The sequence below is a fragment of the Hydra vulgaris genome, chromosome 01, assembly GCF_038396675.1.
Source record: "Hydra vulgaris chromosome 01, alternate assembly HydraT2T_AEP".
NCBI lineage: Eukaryota > Metazoa > Cnidaria > Hydrozoa > Anthoathecata > Hydridae > Hydra > Hydra vulgaris.
In genome coordinates this window covers 40,772,501-40,797,500 of record NC_088920.1, presented here as the reverse complement: position 1 = coordinate 40,797,500, position 25,000 = coordinate 40,772,501, and the positions used below count along the sequence as shown (strand labels likewise).

Sequence of the window (25,000 nt, the reverse complement as noted above, 5' to 3'; positions counted from 1 at the left end):
ATTGTAGAAACCATAAGTATATAGTTGGTTGTTCTATAAAAACTAGTGATTGAAGTTAGTTTTCTCACAGCCCACCAATACCATCACAGGGCAATTTACCTTGACATATTGAAAAGAAGGACCAGGTACAATTCATAGCAATGTCTTGTTCATGGTGTACAGATGAAAACCAAAATTTTGAATGATATGCTTTCCTGCGCATCAACTCTTTCTTTGCAATCAGATCTCTAACTTTTTAAACTAAAGGCTCGCTTGTGAAATTTAATATTTCAAAATGTATGGCACTTTAGCAGGAATAACAAAAAATCACTCCTTTTTATTAATAAACAAACGTTAAACAAAACAGAATCTGAAAGTGATCTTGAAGAAATCTTCTCAAGCAATCTGAAATGGAAAAATCGTATAGTAAAATGCATAGGAAAAGCCAACCAAATGTTGAGTTGATTAGAAAATGCTTCATTTGTTTAGATGTTAGACTCCTGAGAATTTGTTTGTTTTGTGCTACCACTGTTAGAGTTTGTAGTACCAGTTTGGCCACCTATTTGAAAGGGTGAAATTGATTTATTAGAAAGAGTCCAACATCGCGCAACTCAATACCATAACTCTATGAAAACCAACTATGAGAATTAGCTAAAAGCTCTTGACTTGACTACCTTGTCAAAAATGAGACAAAGTTAAAAGTTTTTAAGTTCTTTAACAGGGTTAACAATTTAGAAACAATAAGAAAAAATTAGTTTTCAATAAACTCAAATGAGAGGTCGCTGCTTTATATATGTCACAGAAATTACTAAGCAAGCATGTTATGAATTAGCTGTCATAGTGTGTTAATACCACACTTAGGATGGAATGCAAGAAGCGAACTTGAGTCAAGTTCGACTTTAACTTTACATTGTAACCAATAGCGGCAAAGTATTTTTAAAGGGGAAAACCCATACTCTGCTGCTATTGGTTACAATGTAAAGTTCAAGTCGAACTTGACTCAAGTTTGCTTCTTGCATTCCACCCTTATTGTCTCACACCAGTTACAGCAATTACTAATACTAATATTGCTTTTAATATGTTCAATTGTTAACTTTCATCAGATGATATGGCATATCTACATCATGCAGTAAATAATCAGAGGTACAATATTTACTTCACAATAAACATTGTACAATATTTACTTCACAATAAACTGCTGTTGGATAGAATATTACTTGAATTTTATTTAAATGAAAACTTTATATTTTATCTTGTACAACACATTCAAAATTTTTTGGAAAAATTGAAGTAGACTTAACTCATTTATAGTTTTATTAAAAAAAAACAGTATGGCTTTTTGCGATCAAGAATGAACAATAAGTTTTTGTCACTTAGTTGTGATTAATGAAACATGGTTTCAGTTAGACTTACTGGTGTCTTCTTTATTTTCATTATTCACAATCTGTACAAGAATCATCATCTTTATCATCTTGAGAATACAACTCATTTGTCATCTTGAGAATACAACTCATTTTTATAATAACATCTTAATATAGCATTCTCTAGACACAAAAGATAATAATGTATCATGCAGTTCTTGTTAGTTTTACTACAAACAAGCCTGTCAATAAAATTGCAAAAGTCCTTAATAGTTTAAAATCATAAACTTAACATTTTGATGATAGTTGCACAAAAATACTGTATGTGTTATTATAATCTGTTATGCAACATTTTAGATGATGTGAGCAAAAGTTAGAAAAGTTTTTATATATGGATAACTATTTTTTAAACTTAGCAAAAAGTTTAATTCCACTCTTAAGTTAGGTGTTACTAGAACACAAAGAATAGTGTTATAGAGCAAGTTAAAGGTTGACAAAAGACTTGAAAAGTTGATGGCTGTATGACTCAGGAAAATATAAAGATAAGAGAGAGTTCCAAAGCATTAAAATACTGGGGAAAAAGCTAGATGAGCATCAGTTTTAGAAGCATAAAGGGACATACAGTAAAAGGATGCAATTTTGCTGAATGATGAGTCAAGAGTGAATGAGTTTTGTTTGATGCAACTAAAGATGATAGCATGTTTGAGCAGCAACCATGGTAGAATTTGTAGAAAAGTAAATGAGATGCAACTTTACGACAATTGAAGAGAGGCTTAAGTTTCACAGTAGAACAGATCCAAATATGTTTGGATGTGTCTTTGAACTTTGTTAAAAGAAAGAGCATTAATAGAAGAGCCTGCTTAAATATAACAGCATTATATAAAATTGTGTGTGTTTATATATATATATATATATATATATATATATATATATATATATATATATATATATATATATATACAGTGCTGTACCCAGCAGTAGTTTGGGTGGTATTGGTCAAAAAAAAAGGTATATACGCTTATATATAAACAAACCACATGCTTATTTATATATGTATATATATATATATATATATATATATAATATATATATATATATATATATATATATATATATATATGTATATATATATATATGTATATACATATTATATATATATATGTATATATATACATATATATAATATATATACATATATATTATATATATATATGTATATATATATATATTATATTTATATATATATATATATTATATATGTATATATAATATATATATTTTTAATTTAAATCCTGTTTGATTGAAATTATTTTAAAAACTATTATACTTTTTCAATATTTTATTAGTATTAAATAATAAGTATCATGTTTACTGTTTAATTGACATGTGATTTCCTTAAAATTTATTTTGTACTCCTAGTTATAAATAATTTGATAACAACTACTATAAAATTTTTATTTTCATGTTGGTCAAAAGTTAAGGCTCACCGCTTTATTTTTAAAATTTAAGTAATATATGCATGATTTTTTCAATAATTTCGATTTTATTATCATCTGCATTTATTATTTCTGATATTTTTTTGTTTTTTGTTTTAAATAGTACTAATAAAAATACGAATAAATTAAATAATAAAAAAGTTACAAAATGAGCGAAGAAATACAGTATGAAACTCCAAAATCACAGTCGAGAATCTCTGAAAAAACACGTTACGAATCAATTTTTCTTCAAAACCAAGGACTATCTCATTGTCAAATAGCAAATAAGTTAAATATTGCATATTCAATTATTGCACGTATTTTATAACGTTTCACTGAAATAGGTGACATTAAGGATCAGCGACGATCTGGTCGGCCAGCTGTAACAACACAGTAAGATGAGCCTTTACAGTAGTGTACACTGGATTTTTAGATGTTTGTGTTTTAACACTTACAGGCATTGTGCAAACTCCAAACTTTGTATGTTTATGCTTATATCAAAAAAGAATGTTTTGCAAAGAATTGGGGTGATTGGAGCTTGGGAACAAAAAAACCCTAATTTTTGGGCCCACCTAGCCCTTAACGTGTAAACATTGCAGGGTCATAAAAACTGAACACTAAGAGATTATTGCATGAAACTTGAAATTTGTTAATGAATATAAATTTAGATAAAAATAGTGAAGAAAATATTTTATAAACTCGTTGCTCCCACTGCTTTATTAATTCGTTTAATGAAACATGACAGAAATTATCGTCAAGTGGTCTCTGCCATAAATAAGAAAATACATCTGGAATAAAAGTGAGTTCAAGAGCTGTTAGAAAAATTCTTCATAGAAATAATTATATGTGCCAATATGCATGCAAGAAGTCAAAACTTTCAAAGAAACAGCAAAAAGCAAGGATTGCATGGTGCAATCAACATAAAAATTGGCCTGATTGCATGTGGAAAAATGTTATATTCTCTGACGAAATGAATGTTGAGGTAGATATGCAAAAATGCTGTGCTATGCTAAGGCGATCACCTAAAGAGAGATTTGATTTGAATTGTACATTAAAACAAACTAAGCAAGGTAGTGGGAGTATAGGCATTTGGGCCTGCATGAGTTATGCAGGACTTGGATGCTATCAATTATTTGAAGGTAGACTTAATGCTGATAGATATATTGAAATTTTAGATAATTCCCTTTTACCCTCAATTGATATATTTAAAGAAGCAAACAGTAATATCATATATCAACAAGATGGTGTGCCATGCCATACAGCAAAAATATGCAAACAATGGTTTGTCGACAATCAAATATCGATAATGTCTTGGCCTGCTAACAGCCCTGACTTAAGTTGTATAGAGAATTTATGGTCATAGTTAGAAATTAAAAATTGAAATAAGGAAACTGCTTGACAATGTGCCTAAAGAAATAACTCAAAATCTTGTAAATTTGATGCCAAAAAGAGTAAACCAATGCTTACATAAGAAAGGAAGTTCTACATAATATTAGAATGCTTTTTTTTATGGTTTTCCATTTGTAAATTGTTGTTCTTATATATTATTTGAAATATAACCTTAACTTTTGTCCGATCTTTTTTTCAAAACAATATAACATGTTTCATTATTTTTCATTTTTTGGTATCAAGACCATTATGTTTAAATTTATTTTTTTGATTTCCATAATGTATATAGATTTTCCATAATGTATATAGATTTTACTTATAATATTAAAAGATAAAATATAAAAAATAAGTGTTGTTTTCAATTCATTTTATTTTGAATTAATGTTTTATAAAAAAAAAAAAGTGAGCTCTAATTTATGGCCAATGATGTATATATTATATATATAATTTATTATTGCTCTGTTCTTTAAGAACATTGAGCACTCTATTTGTAAAATACACTAACACAATTTAGATATATTATATACATATATATATATATATATATATATATATATATATATATATATATATATATATATATATATATATATATATATATATATATATATATATATATATATATACACAGTGGTGGATCAAAAAATTAGAGCCGCCCTAAATTCTTCATAAAATACGTATTTGAAATATCAAATTGTTTGTAGTTATTTGATTTCAATTAGTAAATGTCACAAATATGCATTATGCCACATCTTGGCATTATTTTATCATTTATATCAATTTCTTTGGGTACTCTTTATAGAAGATTGGCAGAACAGGGCTTCAAAACTTGTAGACCTGCAATCAGACCCAAGCTCACTGAAGCTATGAAAGAAAAGCGCCTACAATGGGCAAAAAATCATTTACACTTTACTGTTGATGATTGGAAAAAGGTATATTTGAAAAAAATCATTCTTACAAACTGAATTCTTTTACATATTTTGGCTACTTATTAAAAAATGGTGTTTTTTAATTTTTATAACTTTGACTTTTAAGGTTTGCTTCTCAGACGAATCCACTATAGAGATCATGATGGATAAAACCAATTTTGTGAGAAGAAGAGAAGGCGAGAAGTTTAACCAGGACTGTTTGGTGCAAAAAGTAAAACACCCACTCAAAATAATGGTGTGGTCTGTTATAAGTGGCCAGGGAACAAGAAGGCTGTATATTGTACAGAATACAATGCGCCAGGATCAGTACATTAAAGTTCTCAAGGAATGCCTCATACCTCAGGCAAACGAGTGGTTTCAAGTTGGAAAATTTATTTTCCAACATGATTCGCTCCATGCCATAAAGCAAAAAGCGTATCTAAGTATTTAGCGTCAAAAAAATTACTGTTTTACCCTGGCAAGGAAATTCATCAGACCTAAATCCAATAGAAAATTTATGGGAACTTTTAAAGCGGGAAATGTCAAAAATTTTGGTAACCAATAAACAAAAATTAACTGAAAGATTAATTGAAGTATGGCACCATCGCGAAAACATTCAAAAACAGTGCTTAAATTTGATAGAGAGCATGCCAAGGAGAGTTGCAGCAGTCATCACAGCTAAAGGTGGTCATACAAAATATTAATGTCGATGTAGATGTTAAAGTGTATTTTTTTTTTTTGTAATAAAACATATAAAAGTTATCACTGTTTTTTTTCTAAAATACCTAAATGTTCATGAATTGATTTAGAAATTCAATGTATGCCAAAATTGTTAAAGTTAAATTCTAAATGTATATATATACATATACATTTAGAATTTAACTAAATTTTTTAAAATCTTTTTAAAAAATGTATTCAAAGTTATTATTTTTGAATAAATAGTACATGCTCTTGAAAAATATTTTTCAATGTGGAGGGTTGGGAGGGTGTAGATAGGGTTAGCAGGAATGAGATGCTACTGTTCATTTTCTTTTATATTTTTTAATTTTTCTGATTAGCATCTAATAACTAGCTTATTTTTAATTGTTTTTTCAGTATCCACCTGCTAGAAGTAACTTGTCAAAATTAATGTATCATGATATGGAAGCTGATTTTGGAAGTGTGCCGACTGAAGGCATTTTGGTATCTTTAATTTTTGTATAAAAATATATTAGTATTATTTACATAAGGTTGATACATAACAACCTGGTTTTATCTCAACCATATGATGATATAACTAAAAGTAAACCCAAAAGTGATCATGAAGCCAACCCAAAAGTGATCATGTTTTTCTAAAAAAAACCTTAAGTCTTTTTCTTAATAAAATAATCTCTTATTCAGTCTGATCAAAGTTTTTATTTTTTAAGATCCTTATTTAAAAACTTTTTTTTAAAGATTTTCAATTGAGTTTTTGCTTTGTAAATTAAAAATAATTGGCATCTGATTCTATTTTTCAACATAACACTTACCACATATCATAAGACTTACCACTTATCATAAGCCTTACCACACATCATAAGACTTACCATGCATCATAAGACTTACCATATATCATAAGCCTTACCACATATCATAAGCCTTAACACATATCATAAGCCTTACCACATATCATAAGCCTTACCACATATCATAAGCCTTTTCACATATCATAAGACTTACCACATATCATAAGACTTACCACATATCATAAGCCTTACCATGCAGCATAAGACTTACCATACATCATAAGACTTGATAATAAAATCGCATGATTTGCGGCTTGTTGACATTTTGAACTTATGTTGTACAAATTATTACTTAAGCACTTAAAAATATAAAATAACATAAAATCTTTTGTTGGAATATTTTTATGTGCTTTTTTAGTTCAAATATTTAAAACTCTAAAAAAACTAATAAAGTAAATATACCATAAGTATAGGCTGCAATGAACATTTTCTTTAATTTATTTTTTATTGTTTATTTACATTTATCTTTAAGGGTGCACTTGATCTATCAACGCCATATAATGCATGTTACCATCTTTATCCTGCTCCTAAAAAGGATCTTCCCAACACTAATTTTTTTGCACTTATTCAAGAATCGTCTGGATGCAGTTATAGTGAGCAGGTAGAAAATTTTTTGAACATTTTATTAAAATTTTTTTTAATGCATTTTATTTATTATTGGATCTTTTTATAAATGGTAACTGAGCTAAATATTTAATGTTAAAATTAAAAGTTTTTAAAAATATATAACAGTATATATATTGTTGTATATTATATAATTTTGCATATATGCAAAATTATTTTGAAGAAATAAATTTGCCTTACAACAATATTATAATTAATGCAACTATTTAGAGTTATTTATGAAAATCTGAAAACATAGTGACAAAAAAACTTTAAATCCGTTAAAAAAAAAATCTTATTTAAAGATTTTTATCCTGTTTAAAAAAATTGTTTTTTTTAAACAGGATAAAAAAGGAATTTCCCAGGAGGGAAATGATGTGGAATGATGCCCTATGAAGTAAGGTTAAGATCCGAGCACATAGTCAGCGAGCACTGATCCAACGTGCATTGTGGAGCTTCCAAATGAGCGTGCATGAGTATCAGCGTAGTCATTAGGTTATTGAGCGTCGTAACCACATCCAGCTGGATAGTCTAATGTCTGTTTTGTCATTGTGGTGTACATTGGAAGAAGTCGGGGCTCACCAGCCACAAAGAATATATTTTTAATTGTTTACGCGACACAATGATCGCAAAAAGTGACCAACGGAGCCGTTTAGTTACATAGACCTAGGAGATATGAAAATAGAACCAGATTGTAGATGATGTCATTGGGTAAGAGTCATTGATGAATGTAAAGATTACTTTGTAGGAGGAAAAATTTTAGGACTCAGGGAGAGGGTGAACAATAACTCACGCTCTAGTTATCCTAAGCAAATGATAAAACAACGGTCTTTGAGTAAACAAGTCTATATAAATCTGCTGGTGTAAGCATGGCTACCATGACTAAAAATATCATACAATACAAAATAATAAAATAAAATAAAATAAGTAGATAATAAAATGGTTAGTAAGTAACATGGTAATAAATAATGGTTTGGGCAATATAAAAAGAAAAAACAAAATGTACACATCCTACAAGGTTCAAACTCTGAATCTTCAGTTTTTATATATACACTATAGCATGGTTTATATATATGCTATAGCATGGTTTCTACCATGCTATAGTGTCGATATGGTAATTTAAAAAAAATATGTTTATAAATGTGGTATTATTTATGTACTAAACACTAGTAAAAAATTTGAAACTGATAACTACCTATGTATCATCAAAATATATCGTGAATGTAACATATATAATTCAAAGCTCATGAAGCGCTAAAATTCATGGGTACTAGAGGTAAAAAAATGTTGGTGACACGATAACCAATTAGAATTAAGTAGTGGACGAATAATGATCCCCCTCCTCAGAAATGCACTGCGATCACCAATGATGTTTCAGGGAGCCTGAGACCTGCAATAACGCCACTCGTCAGGGGTGTGTTCTTGCAACAGATCTCACCGCCTGCACATATATTAGATTAATATATATATTTAATTTAGTTATTGAACTTAATCAGTTTTTTTTTTGTATTTTATTTAAGTATTACATCAATTAAATTTTTAGATACCAAGGAAGGTACTGTCATATAATATAATGTATTAATTTGTAATACATTAGCAGCACTCCATTGCGAGTCAGGCTATAAGATAGTCGATGTAGTAACACTCTCTTGTAGCAGCAGGCTATAAGATGGTTGATGTAGCAACACACTGCGCATGATTTAAAGTAAAAAAAATAAAAATAAAAACATTGTTTATATTTTTAAAAACATTCTGGTCAATTAAATTTGCGTTTTTGCAGTTTTTAAAAAAGTGATTAATTTCCAATTAAATTAATGGTTTTAACTTTATGACAACACGGAAATGTTGGATGAAGGTCAAAAGTAATTAAAAGTGACGTATTTGTTGTCAAAAGAATCATTTTTTACCTTCCATTCTCTCAAATGCAACAATGTTGCATTTGAGAATGTTAACATTTTAATTTATTGACTAATTTATTCAATCCCACCTCATACAATGCTTAAACATCGCATAATGCATAAAAATGGATACACTTAAACTTGTTCATTATGAATACGAAATCAAAAGTACATCTAAGTAGAAGGATAACTACAGATTTATCTTGCGACATCTATAAGAAAAAGTGCAATACTTTTATTGCAACTTTAAAAATGTTGGTATTTAGCCTTCAAGTGGAAATATCAGTTGTTATTGCTTTCTTGGTTATATTTTTGGGTATAGCCTATATAAGTATATCACTTGTTATTATTATCTCTTAACAACATCAAAAATATGCAAAATCACTATGTAATTGCAGTATCTAAGGAATATAACAACATCTAAGGAATATAACAACATAACAGTATCTAACAACATCAAAAATATGCAAAATCACTATGTAATTGCAGTATCTAAGGAATAGTGATTTTATTGTGGTTTGATTGTGTATACACATATACACATCATATGTTATTATTATTGATGACGAGATGGTTGCAAATCGTAATATTGCATTTGAGAATATCATAAATAACCTAATTTCATATAATGATATTGAAAGTTGTGATGATTATTAATGATGTGCCGGTACCCGGTTCGAACCTGGGGACCCGATAATTTGGCTTTTTTTCTGTCTTTTTCACAATCTTTTATTTCAAATTTTTAAAATGAACCCCGTGCCGGGTACCCCAAATCAGGGACTCTGCACTTATATCTGCAGGATATGCTACAACTATTCTGGTGTTTATCAAAGATTTATCAAAGAGTTTTTCACTGTTCAACATTTTGATAAACACAATGTTTAATATTAATGGCTAATAATAATAATAATACTAAAAGTGATTGAACAGTCAGTAATGAAATCAATGAAGACAGATAAAGGTGTTGCTTGGTTGATAAAGGTTGATGTGATTGATGGTGTTGCTTGAGGAGGAACAATAAAGAGTGTTTTAAGTAAATGGGTTTATGGCATGCATGAAATGAATACTGTATGTGAATTGGAAGATCTTGCTGATATTAAAAAAGGAAATATATAAATATTAGATTCGCATGTAGTTGCAAGTAATTTTCAACAGATCTGCATGTAATTGTAAGTGATTCGCAACAGATCAGCATGTGCAGCAAGTGATTCAGGAGTAAAGAAAGATGCTAAAGTTACTGAAAAACTTTATGATCCTTTCCATAAAAATAAAGAAATCATCAATTGCCAGTGGAATCGTCGGTGATAATAAAATTAAATGTCATAAAGCTTGTGAAATTAAGATTGCTTCTATGTCTAAAATAATATAGGGAACATATAATATTAAATTAAAACACACTGATAAAGTACTTCCTCTTAGTAGCAACATAAAATTTCATGATGAGAAATGTACCTGTAGATATTATTATTTTAAGTATTATTAAACATTTATAATTAATATATTATACATTATATATTATATAAGTATTATTAGGCATTTATAATTAATTTATTATACGTTATATATTATATAAGTATTATTAAGACATTTAAAATATTTTTGTATATGAATTAGCCATTATCATTGAATATGAACTATCCATTATTACTGCTCGATAAAACTGGATTTAATAAAAAACAAATCATCTGTTTGCAATTGGTTTGAATCAGTGAACACAACACAAGTGTTAGTTACATCACTGATGGAGGATATTTATTACTTACCGCATCATCAAACCACAAAAGCATCTTCAATAACTCAGGAGTAGTGATTCTCAAAAATTATACAGGACAACTTTTGTTGATTATTTCATTTTTGTTTGATCTATTTTTATGATAAAATTTAACGTTTACTAGAAAATAGGTAAAACCTTTTTTTTACCTTTGCTCTTAAATTACTTTTTTTTTGCAGATGTAAGATCAATGGGGATTTAAAATATTTTTATTTATAATAATGTCCCAAAGTATGTACCAACTTTCAGCTCTATGTAAATTATTGTATATTGAAATGTCTATTTTGAGTAGTAGTTATGACTACATCTTAATCAAAAATAGAACACAAGTAATGAAAATTTTTTAAAAATTTCCCAAATGATAATTAAAACTCAAAAACAATAATTAAGAGTTTTTTTAAATAAAGATAAAAAGATAGATAAGGTAAAAATAATCCATTTTGTAATTTATTTAAAAATATCATTTTAATGATTGTTTAGGTTATTCATGCTCAAGAAGCAGGTTACAAAGGTGCAATTATTTACAGCAGAACCAACAATGATCCAATAATAATGGGAGGTAACAAAAATTTTACAAAACCTTTTGTTAATACACAACTTTATAATGAAAAAATATTTTGTTATTACTGTATGTTATTATGTATTTTTTACAGTTAAAATTTATATACATTGGTTTAAGATAGCACTAAGTGATGTTATCCTGCAGTGTCAGGGGTGAAAATAAGCAGTATCATGGGGTGAAAGAAAGTGTAAATATATTAAATAAAATGTTTGTATTGGGACAAGTATTATCTAAATATAAAAGAGATTGCATTAGTAATGCAGCAAAAAAATGGTTTTAGAATGTTTTCTTCTAGCAGTAACTAGTAAATTTGTTTTTAATTTTTTTTAAATTAATTGTGAGTTCTGTTGCCTTCCTTAAAATTATCCCAAGATAAGCAAATTAATTAAGATTAATCAAAAGCCTTTAAAGATTATCATGTTATATTATAAAACAGGATTGTTTAAATGTAAAGATATTTTGTTTAAAAGTTATGTTTTTTTAGTTAATTATAGATAATTGACATTTTATTCTAACAATACGATTTAGGCATGTTAAATAGGTGTCACTTGCTACACTTGTAAAATGTTACTTTTTAAATAGTGTTAAAAAAGTCTTGTTCGCATGTAATGTAGACAATTTAAGTTTGACAACAACGCTTTAGGGTTTTTTTTAACCCTTTTTTAGAATATTTTTTGAATTAAAATTTTTTTAAATCAAATGTGATTTATTGTAATTAATTACACTTCTCTGAAAGTTTAATTATTGTTTATAACTTTAGAGTAGGGTGGGATAATATTAGTCTATTTTATTATTGTGTTATTAATACTAATAGAACTTGTGGTTCTGGTGTTTCTTTTTTCTTTTTAAACATCAGTATTTTGAGACTACATCATCTAATTCATGCCAGGTATGTCATAATTAATTAGATATTATCGACTGACTAGATGCAATGCAATGAAACTTTTTTGTTCCAGTTGTTAATGGAGTAAAGATTTCTAAACTATAAATCAATTTTCTAAAATAAATATACAGGGACGCAATATGTTGGAATCAAACCTTTGTAGTGTTATATATTTTCTAAAATAATTATGGTTATTGTGAGTCTATTCAACAATCATCAGCTTTATAGAAATAAGACTTTAGGTGGAAAACTTTTTATCTGTGTTAAAACTGTGTCTAAATTTTAATTATCAGCTTGCTAGGCGAATTCTAAGTATATTTGTGATTCAAAATGGCATACTTAAACAAAGATTTTTATCAAAAATCTTAAACTACGAAAAAAGGATATTAAAAACCGCATAACACAAAGAAAATGTTTTATCTAGAAAAATTTTTGATTTTTATTTTTTCATAACATATAGAAAATGCTTTGATGAAAAGTTTTTAGATAATTCAATTAGCTTTAAGACAAGCATAGCTTTTTAATTAGTTTAAATTAGTTTAAATAAAAGGTCTGGCTAAGTTTCTGGATTCATTTTTCTAGAGTCATGTTGCTATGGATTCATTTAGATGTCATGTTGCTGTGAATTCATCAAAGATGTAAAGATGTAAATTTCCCATAGAAACTAGTAGATAATGTTGTAGCAGTTTTGAAGCATTGCACATGTATTTTTTTATTATTTATATGTATATAATAAAACTATTATTAATGTGAATAATGTGTTTAGTTTCACATTAAAATTAATTGTTGACAATTATGCGTAAAATGCCCAGAGAAATTCAGTGAAATTCAACATAATTTATATATAAACAAAATTTTCTAGATAAATCCAATTATGTGACATGACGTTAAATAGTCCTTTGCTATTCCAACTTCACTCTTAACTTCTTATTGCAATGACTTCCTATATTAACTTCAAGTTTGTTTATTATAACATAGCAGTTTTATAAAAAGATGAATCTCCACTTACTTAAACAAAATTTCATTAAACTTCCACTTACTTAAACGAAATTTCATTGAACTTCCACTTACTTCAACAAAAATTTCATTGAACTTCCACTTACTTCAACAAAAATTTCATTGAACTTCCACTTACTTAAAATCTTCATTGAACTTCCACTTACTTCAACAAAAATTTCATTGAACTTCCACTAACTTAAACAAAATTTCATCATTCCTAGACTTTTTATAAGTTCTTCGACTTTCAAATGTGAACATCATATACAGAATGAAATGAAATAAAACAAATGAATTGAAATGAAATAAATGAAAAAGTCTCCATACTCAATATGGAGAATTATAATGTGATTTATTTTATATATTTAAGTGGTAAAAAACTGTGAAATTTAACCACAAGAATGCTCTACATTCTTTGGAAAACAAATTAAAAAAAGTTTTGTGTTTTTAATTTGGTGTTTTAAATGTGTTTCTTTTGCATTTAAAGCATTTTTGCATTGAATATTTAAACTTTTGATTAAATAATTTGAATAAAACACTTACTAATGCCTCCAGTCATTGTTTACTATGTGTTGGTATATTTCATTGATAAAAGATAAAATGTGCCTTCACCCACATTACCCCACTAAACAGGGTAATATGGGTCTATTGAACACAACTTAAATTGATGCTCCTCAGATAACTTTTGAAAGTTATAAATAAGCTTTTTTAAATATAATTTACTAAAAATGATGTGTAATCATAAAAAGAGTTTTAAAAAGGCTTACCTTAAGATTGCCTAAACAATACTCTAAACAATGTTGAATAATTAGGCATCAAGGCAGTTTTAAATGTATAGAACTTTGTTGTTAAGCATAATTTGCTATCAAATAGAATTTGTTCACCAAAGGCATTGTACATGTGTTGTAATCCACCTTAATTGTATATTCTGTAAACACTATATAGCTTACAGTCGTAAGCTATGCAGTGTGTACAGAATATATTATTAAGGTGGTATGTACAACCACAGCCAATAGCTATAAAGATACTACAAATTTTCAATAATTTACCACAGATATTTTAAAATACCACAGATTTTGAGTCGCAAGATTTTTAAAAGACATAAAAATAGGAGCATAGGAGTTTGACTTCTGTTTTTTTTTTTTTTTAATAAGAAAAAATGTAAAAAATAATTTTTTGGTTCTATTTCATATGAAAGAATAAACAAAGAGTTAAGAAGATTTTAAAGACTCAAAAGTTAACAAAACAGTGTTTTTAATAACTTTCAAAAAGGTTCATAGCTAACAAAACAGTGTTTTTAATAAGTTTTAAGTTACTAATGTGTTAGAGATGATAGTTTGCACTTTTAGTGAAGTTGTTGAAAGATTTTCATGTCAATGGTTACAGACATATTAGCAAAAATAGTTGCATAGTTTTAAGGTCTTTAGAATCAGGTTCATTTTTACTTAATAATTTCATATTAAAATCATCCAAAAAGCAAAATGCTTTTTTTTTTTGCTTTTTTTTTTTTTTTTTATATTTTTTTTATTGTTTAACTTTTCAAGTAGAGGAGTTAGGTGAATTTAAGTTGATCAAAGGAGGGATGACAAGAAGTATGGCCAGTTTTTCTATTTGTTTTCACATACACAAAAAAACTCAATCCTAAGATTGTTGCAAACAATGAACAATTAATCTGGTATAAGATTCATAATCATTAGAAATTGCAGTTCATTAAAAAATTTCATTAGAAATTTGTAAACAGCAGGTATGAGCATTAAAATGTTAAAACTTTAAATTGTTTCTTGTTTCCAGACCATTTGCTTGTATACCAATACCAGTAACACTTTTATAGCAATGAAGATTTTAATAAAAACTTTTTTCCAAAAAATTATTAGCTGAAGATTTAAAATGTTATTAAATACATTTTTATGATTTTTTTTTTTAAATAGGTGATGGACCAATAATTGTTGCTGTTTATGTTAAAAAGGTAAAAAGTTTTTTTTATGTTAAAAAGGTAGAAAGTTTTTTTAATGTTAAAAAGGTAGAAAGGTTTAACAATATTCTTTTTCTTTTTTTTTGTTTTAGTCACTAAAAATTAGGTTAGTAAAATTACAAAAAGAAATTTACAAAAATATATAAAATTTATAGATTTAAGTTTTGGCTATTTTCGATATAAAGAAACAATATATTGAGAGTGCTAAGTACTAAGAGTAATAAACTTTGCACCCCCCCCTACCTTCTTCTCCTAAATGGAGGGGCTTGTTATTTTTACATAATCACAACTTCTAAACACCTGACTATTTTTGATGAAATTTGAAATCTATTGATGAATTTTAGTTTAATTTAAAACAGTTAAAAAATTTTCTTAAAAATCTATATGTATATAAATGAAAAATTAAAACACAATGTTACAAATCTCAGTACAACTCAATTTTTTATAAAATCTGTTGATATGAAGAAAAAAAAGATGAAAAGTTTTTGGGGTTGACGAAAAGAGTATTGCTTTAACTTAAGACCAAAATTTTTTAATACTTGCTTTTGTTCAATTTATGTTCATTTGATTTTTAAATTAGTTAAGAATAATATTTTAATGATTGATGAATAATGCTGATGAATAAAACGTTCATTTTGACATTTTTATTTAAATTAATTTATTTAGAATTAAAATAAAAATTTTGTTTTGCTGTTTTTATTTTAGTTAGTTTTTTCGTTTTTTCAATTTTATTTTAATTATTTACTTAGAATTAAAATGAAATGTTTGTTTTAATAAAATAGCAAATAAAAATTAATTTTTAAATTTGCGCACGCTAGCCTAAAAAATGCTCGCAGTAAATTACGAACAAGAACACTTATTATAATACTTTTAATAGGTATTTTTGTTAATAAGGAATTAGTATATTAATTAAAATAATTATAAAATTCACAACTGGGAGGTAATCCACTGTTATTTAGCGTGGTAGCCATTCTCATCAAAAGCGTTGAAGTTATGGCAGATAAAATAGTCAATAAACAACCAGCATTGGCATTATCTGACGAGTATGAGTTTGTTGGTTTTGGTCCTGGGAATACAAAATTAGAAAAGCTTGACTATTTATTGAAAGCAGAGTTAACAGTACTTCATGATAAAATAATTTATTTAAAGGACAAAGTCAACTCGCAAGCTAAATTGATCAGTGAACTTCAATCTAAATGTGATAAAACAGTTGCGACATCATCAGATAAGAAAGTTAGTTTTGCGTCTCTATTCAACAATAAATCTAACAGACGTGAAAGAAATATTTTACTAAAGGCTGCAGAGCAAAAAGAGCGTCAAATTCGTGAGGCAAATGTAATGGTGTCTGGGATTTAAGAGGGCCAAGATAATGAAGCAAATAAAATTGTAGTTGCTGAATTTTTTAATGCTGTTGGAATCAATAAAGACATCATTGTCGAGGTAAGTTGTTTCCGTCCTAAAAATGTTAACTTAGTGAATCATAATGACCATAAACCAAGCATATTCAAGTTACTTTGAAAGTTTTATCAGGCAGGATAAGCGTACTATCAAAGGCGCGTCATCACACAGTGTCAGCTTACAAGAATGTATATGCAAGAGAGGACCGCACAAAATCAGAACAAACAAACTTTAATGAACTATACCGAGAGAAGAAAAAAAAGAATGACAAATTGAATATACTTGGCCTTCTTGATCAGCTTTTTCGTTTTGTCATCCATCGACAACTTAACCGTGTCAAACCGATTAATGCTACAGAGTCAGCCAAAGAATTGCGGTCTATCTTCACCAATCAATCAACAGTTGATAAAGCTATTACCGAATAAAAGGCAAAAGCTGAATCAAATAAAACAATCCAAGTCAAAACAGTGTAAAAACATACCTCCTAAGCTATTTATTTTAAGAATCTGATCCACACATGCAAATTCACTTCAAAATAAACTCTACAAACATGCTGGCCGAATTTGTAATGCAGACATAGAAAAAAATGAGCCCCATATTATAGCAGTTGCTGAAACAAAATTTGGCCCTGATAATGTAGCGGTGTTAAGTGGATATCAGCTGTTTCGACAAGATCAATATAGCTTTCATGATGGTAGTAATATTTGTTTTTATATAGAAGAATGTATTATGGTGCTGGAAGTAAATAATATTAAACTCAACAATAGTGTGGTTGAACAATTATGGAAAATATTACAAATGGGATGTGATAAAATATTAATTGGATGCATTTATTGACCACCAGGTTGCAGCTTAGATGTTAATGCTACGTTATGTGAATCTCTTACAATTACAAAGCAATCTCTATCAAGCCTAGGTTGTTCAAGTATGGTAGTTTTTGGTAATTTTAATTATATTCACATTAGATATGTTGATGTGGACATTGGTGAAGGAACGCCAACAATGGCCAACATCGAGGAGTCATCTATAGGTGATAAGCGACCAGATAAAATACTCCTTAGTTCAAAGTAATCATCTTATGCAACTAGTTACCTTTCCCACATTTCGAAATTCTCTTGAGGAAGAGCCAAAAAACACCCTTGACCTACACATCACAGATGAGCCAGACCGTGTTCTTGCACTAAAAATAGGTGAACCTGTAGGCCATACACCACAAGGTCATACTCACTTTGTAATAACCTGTGAATATGCCATTGCTAGTACTGATTCAAATCAATCTACCAATAATTTACTAAGACTTGTTTGGGCAAAAGCAGATTTTGAGAAAATTTCAACATGTTTTGAATCAGTAAACTGGAGTAATTTATTTGCTGGCTTATCAGCAAATGATTGCCATGAAGTTTTTATTCAAGAATATAATTTAGCATGTGCTCAATATATACCAACAAAAATATCTAAACTAATTTTAGATCATGAACCGTGGATGACAACTGATGTAAAAGCTGCTATTCGTCTAAAACGAGACCTTTGGGCCAAATATAAATCTGCTGGGAGATGTTCACGCCAAGTTAAAGTTAGAGCATAAAGCAGCTAGCATATCAGTAAAAAAAGTGATAAAAAAACAGTCCTGGAATATGAAGAGACCATTGTTCAAAAAGCAAAGTTGATTCCAAAAATACTCCATTCCTATGTTCAAAAAAAAAGAAGTGCAAAAGACTCTATACAAGCTCTGAAAAATACTGATAGAATATTCAAATCTGAAGGCAAATTTATTTGCAGTGCTTTTAGTAAATTCTTTCATTCTGTTTTTGTTGTAGATTATCAGATGGGCTGCCTTATTTTCAAAAATCGAACTGAAATTCAATGCAGTGAAATTCCTGACCATTTTTTTAATCACAAGCATATTAAAAACAGACTAATAGCAATTGATCCAAATAAGTCTGCTGGATTCGATTGCATCCACCCATAAGTTCTCTTAAATTGTTGTTCTAGTATGGCTTTATCTTTAAGTATAAATTATAATCATTCATTTAGTACTGGTGTTGTGTCTGATAGATGGAAAAAAGCAAATGTTACTCCAATTTTCAAAAAAGGTTCTAGACTTTTGGCCTCAAACTACAGACCAGTCTCCTTAACATCAATTCCTGGAAAAATAATGGAAGCAATTATCCGTTATTAGGTTATTTTTACCAACTTTGAAAAAACCTTCGATACTGCCTCACAAAAGACTACTACATAAACTTTATGCATATGGTATTCGTGGTCAGATTCTTGCATGGATTAAAGCATGGCTAAATAAAAGGCAGCCATGTCAAAATAGGACCAAATACATTGGAATGGAAAGATATAGTTAGTGGAGTCCCACAGGGATCAGTCCTTGGTCCCCTTCTTTTTGTGTTGTATATTAATGACCTACCAGATAATTTGATACACAATATAAAATTATATGCTAATGATAGCAAAATCATTGGGGTAATCAGCTCACTATCAGATGTAGATTTTTTACAAGCTGATATCAATAAAGCTGGCGAATGGTCAAGAAGTTGGCAGATGAAGTTTAATATAACTAAATGTAAGGTCATGCATATCGGTCAAGGAGCAACTAAATCAAATCAAAAATACTATATGTATGATGACAATGGCACACAAGTCACATTAGCTGATACATATATTGAAAGAGATTTAGGTGTACTCATCTCTGATAACCTTAAAGTTAAGATGCAAGTACATTCTGCTGCTATGAAGGCAAATCAAATACTTGGAATTTTTAAAAAAGCATTTCAGCACAGAGGTTTAAATTTGTGGAAATCGCTTTATATAACCTATATTAGATCACATTTAGAATTTGCAGTTTATCAATATTATAGAAAACATTCAAAGAAAAACTACAAAAGTAATTTCTTCGATTTCAAAACTGCCTTACAATGAAAGACTCAAAAAACTAGGATTTACCACCCTGACTGAGTGAAAGATCAGAAGTGATATGATACAGCATTTTAAAATAATAAGTCAGATTGATGTCATTAACTGGCATCACCCACCAATGTCTCTTTCCTCCTTTCTTTGCAATGGACCGGCTGGTGGTACTCGTGGTCATGCTGTGCGATTTAAGTGTCAACTGGTGAAGCATTGCGAACAGAGGTGATATTTTTTCACAAATCGTATAGTGAAACACTGGAACTCTTTTCCAGAGAATTATTGATGCTCCAGAATTGAGAAATTTAAGGAGCTATATGATAGTCATGTTGTAAGAAGAAACATTATAGCCTTATTTATGATGCTAGTGTAACTTTAGTAGTGCAACAACTTTGGGTTCTGCACAGGAATGCTAATACCATTCTTTCACAAGTCTTTTTATTTTTGTAAAAAAACTTGTTCAGAAAATATCTAATAATAAAGAGAAGTGTTTGGCAATAAATATTGTGACAAATGTCAACATTAGTCAAATAAAAAGATTTGTTGAGCCTTAATACATACAAAAAGATATAATTGTTTATAATTAAATGGATATTTAATATTAAATTATTTTCAAGATTTATACTCAAAAAGGTAATATATATAAATAAATAAATTATATTATTATTTTTTTTAATAGTCAGTTGGGGAAGATTTAAAGCATTACTTATATAAAACTGGGTAATTTTGTTATTTGTTTTCATATAATGGATTTAACAGTTGAAAAAAATTTTATGTTTTGATAAATTTTACAATGTAATTACAAATTTATAATTCAATTATTATAAATTTATTTTTAGTTCTACAATAAAAATTGCACCTAATCCACAGATGTCCTTGCAAATTTATTTGGTGCCTTTTGCTATTGTTGTTGGAGTTTGTTTTTTCTTTATGTTGGCATTTTCTGTAGGCAATGTTTTATTAACATGATTAATATTTTACTGTATATTTCATTTTTATCTGATTTTTACATATATAATTATTTAATGTGTTGTTTTAGGTAGGGCGATATGTTCGCTATTGGCTGCGTATTCGTCGTTCTCGTTTGTCTCCTGCTAATTTAAAGAAGATACCTACCAAAAAATTTAAAAAAGGTTTATTTACAAAGTTTATTTTCTGAAAATTGTTAAAATCCTTAAAAATTTAGGTTTGATTTATTATAGTACTAAAATTTATTTATTACACTAGCATCTTAATATACATTATGATAAAAAGTGTAATGAATAGTATGTAAATATGTAAGTTTTTTACTTGTTAAAAACTAAAAAAGAAATCAAATTAAAAACTGCAAAAAGTTGTTTTAAACAAATGTTAAAAAATTCAAAAATTAAATAAACTAAATATTTCTGAAAAAAAATTTGAAATTTGTTTTTTTTTCTTCCAAAAAATATTTCATTTTCTTGATTGTCAATTCTTTTTGATTGATTTCATTTTCTTGATTGTCAAGTATAAACAAAATTGTTTGAAAACAATTTTGTTTATACTTGCTGTTTTACAAACTACTTGACTGATGAATAGAGATGAAAATTCCCAAAGATTTTAATTTAAGAGTATTTTAGGAGGTTTATATGATATTACCAAAGTAACAAATTAGATGATTGTGGGTTCAAAAATAGAAAAAATAAATTAAAAATATATTAACACTAAGTGAATAAATTAAGAAAAATTGGCCCAAAACAAATTGGAAAGTTATCTAAATAAAATTATAAATGAGAAAAAAAAAGTTATTAATTTAATCACACAATTTCATTACAACATTGTAACCTATTTTATTAGCATGAAATGGCCCAACTGATTGCTTATAGAAACTTGTCAAACATTTTATAAAACCAAAAGCATAGTCTCATATTAAAGATTTTGTTCATTTCTTTCCGATATTTTATTGCACTAATTCATTTCTTAACTATTTATGGCACCTTGCTGTATACTAATATTTCACCAAGAGATTGAAGCAACAACATTTTGTATGGAACAGATTCCAGTCCATCAGTGACCACCAATATGCCCACTGTTAGCCTATATTTTCATAATTTTGGAAACCATTTTTTTGTTTAGTGTTTTCCAATGTGCTTCTTTTCAATGTACCAATAGATTAATGGTACATCAATCAGTATGAGGATGGATTCTTTATATGCCAAAATTATTTATTTACATTTTTTGGATAATGTACTTAGAGTCTAATTACCAAAAATAAAATTTATAGGTGTTAGATTGAAGACATATTTTTCATGTTTTATAGAATTATTAAAGAGTTACATGGAGTCTATGATTTCATGAACAAAAACCACCTCATAATAAAACATACCTCTAAGAAAACTTTAAGTAAATTCCTTACAAACCAACAGATAATATAAGCTTTCTGCATCATGACACCAAAATTTCATACCATTTTAAGAATAGCATTATATATAATCATTCAATATAATAGAACTATAGTAGAACAAGATAACCATTTTAATCAAAGCTGGCTTTAGTTTTTGCACTTAGGAGTTATTTGAAGGATATCAACTTAAACCTTAAAAAGCTTTACAATTTAGTCAAAGTAAAATTAATAAATCTCCTGCAATAAGACCTATAGTGAATACAAAACACTAGTGTACTATTGTAATATATATATATATATATATATATATATATATATACATAATTGTAATATATATATATATATATATATATATATATATATATATATATATATATATATATATATATATATATATACATATATATATATATATATATATATATATACATATATATATATATACATATATATATATATATATATATATATATATATATATATATATATATATATATATATATATATATATATATATATATATATATATATATATATATATATATATATATATATATATTAGGCCACTGCCTACTAGGCGTTTTTTTTTTAAATCATAAAGAGTCACCCTGGCATTTGTTTATTGCAATGTTAATAACACAAAACAATAACATTTACTTTTTATAAAGTTATTTTCCCTTCGGGAAATTAGATTTAATAATCACACTTTTCAGCCATTTTGATATGTTTTATAACCTATTTTTTAGCGATCTAAAAGCCCGGTTTTCTACTTCTGGTGCCCGGGTGCAATAATAATATTAGGGGCCCACATATATAAATATAATTTTATACTAACAGGCTTTTTAAATTTTTGCAGTTGGTTGAAAAAAAAGGTTTCAAAAATAAAATCAGAAAAACTATTGAAAACTGAGATTAAACCAAATTTTTAATAATTACAATAACTTTATGCGTATTTTTAGTCATTTTGAATAGTTGTTAAATTAATTACAAAAAAAAAAGTTTTAATAGGAAGTTCATTAGCGTTTGGGGGTCCCTAAATCGTGGAGCCTGTATCCATTTCACCAACTGCTCCCCTCCCTAAAAAACCGGCCCTGGAAGTCTATGTAATTAGGAATTTAATATCAATAGAACTATACTTAGATTATTGACTACAGTAAATATTTCATTCAGCAGTTAAAGAAAAAAAAAAATAAACAAAAAGTATAACTAATATACTAGACATTCATTTTATAAAATAGTCACACTTTTTTACGTTTCTTTTATTCTCTCTTCGACTTTGGGTTTTAGTCAAAATGAATTTGTGTCTCTTTTCGTAACCATAAACCTGTTTAGATGCCTCTGAGGTTAATTTGACTGCTCTCTCCACAGATTGAGAATTGTTAGGCATATCTATTACACAAAGTTTTAGGTTTGATTTAATAGCCTCTCTCAGATTTTCTGACGTTATGCAAAAAGTTGTTGGGGGCTCAACCTGAATATCATCAACAGAAATAAGATAATCCCAAGACTTAGCATCAAAATTTATTTTCATTATGGATTTCGGCTTAAGCTTTGGTTTAAAAGTAATGTCTTCTTTCAATGCTCTTATTTTAAGGATTTGGTTGAGGGCTTGATTTCTTATATTCAGATTTTCATCCAGCAACATGCAGTAAAGGAAATTTTCTTGCAAACAACAATATGAATTTCCTTGTATGTTCTTAAAAACAATGCTCTGAATCCTGCTGTCTTGAGGCTTGACTAATTGAATGGTTTTGTACAAAAGTTGACAAGCATCTTTGTATTTTCCGGAGCGCTTAATAGCAAACCACATTACACAATAGACTTGAACAATATATTTAGTTATTACTAATAATTCAGGAGATGGTTTATCAGTCCTAACATAAACCATCATTATTCTTAAGGGTAGAGTTAGCCATCTAGCATGAAAAATTGGTCCAGGTTTTTTTGCAAGAAATTTTTGAGATATAAAACCTTTTGAGATACCCACACAGTACTCATAAAGCTTTCGCTGGTCTGCACTAAGATCACTTATAACCTCACTGCTAACAAACAACTCTATTTCCGAATATATGGGAACAAACTCAACCAATAGCTGTTCATGAAGAGTTTGATGAGATGCAGCATCTCCAATAGGCTCCTTATAAGACTTAGGACCATTTGTGCTTCCATCTAATTCACATATAATGTGTCGCAGTGGAAGTTCAACTTGATGAAGCAAACATCCTAAAAGGTGCAAACTTCTTTTAAGAATTTTTTCGAGTTTTATAACCAAACCCTTATCTGCACCTGTATTAGAAGTTGTGTTATCTACAATAACAGCAATTAAGCTCTGAGCACTATTATATTCTGTTAAAACATTTGCAGTAGTGTTTGCCATGGTAGCGCTAGTTCCATTAGGTATAACTACATGAGTCAAATAATTTTGTGCTGTTGGTCCATATTCTGCTGTAAATGTAAGATGATGTTCTTCTTTGGTTGAAGCAACAATAATCTTCATTAGTGTTATAACTGACAGAATGTACTAATGTAGACTTGTCAATTTTTCCATCAATTCCAATAACCTTTAATTCTTTAACATCAGCTAAGTGCTTAGAACTTATGATAGAGCTGATTCTTTTTTTTTCTCCAAAAATCTTTTTTTCAGTTATTATTTGTGATTTATTAAATTTTTTTACAATACCATAGTCTATTAATACAGCTGTTGCCAATGCAGCTGTTGCAGCATCACTAATTTCAAACCGTATAGAAGCTTTTGCCAAATTTGTTAAATGAGTATAATTTTTTTCAACTGGCATGGTTATAGAAAAGTCTGGATCAGATTCAAATTTATTATTGTTATCAAATAACTCAGTATCCAGATTGGAATCACATTGAATTTCCGCAGCAGGCAACTTAATACATCTTTTTATCTGCTCGTTAGTTTCTCTCTCTTGCTTTTTTTTTTCTCTGGCAGCTGTTTTTTTATCTACTGTACCAATTTGAA

General features: G+C 28.0%; 1 protein-coding gene across 2 annotated transcripts in view; it reads left to right on the top strand.

Annotated features, from left to right (window-relative positions):
* The window catches only part of LOC100198476 (E3 ubiquitin-protein ligase RNF13), a 46,208-nt gene that overhangs the window by 1,076 nt on the left and 20,132 nt on the right, over nt 1–25,000 (top strand). For both annotated transcript variants that reach the window (XM_065788160.1, XM_065788161.1), the window contains exons 2-8: nt 6,208–6,294; nt 7,129–7,257; nt 11,409–11,487; nt 15,298–15,335; nt 20,335–20,375; nt 20,495–20,600; nt 20,695–20,788. In XM_065788160.1, coding sequence (XP_065644232.1) covers nt 6,208–6,294; nt 7,129–7,257; nt 11,409–11,487; nt 15,298–15,335; nt 20,335–20,375; nt 20,495–20,600; nt 20,695–20,788 — 574 coding nt within the window. The remainder of the gene's footprint in view (nt 1–6,207; nt 6,295–7,128; nt 7,258–11,408; nt 11,488–15,297; nt 15,336–20,334; nt 20,376–20,494; nt 20,601–20,694; nt 20,789–25,000) is intronic.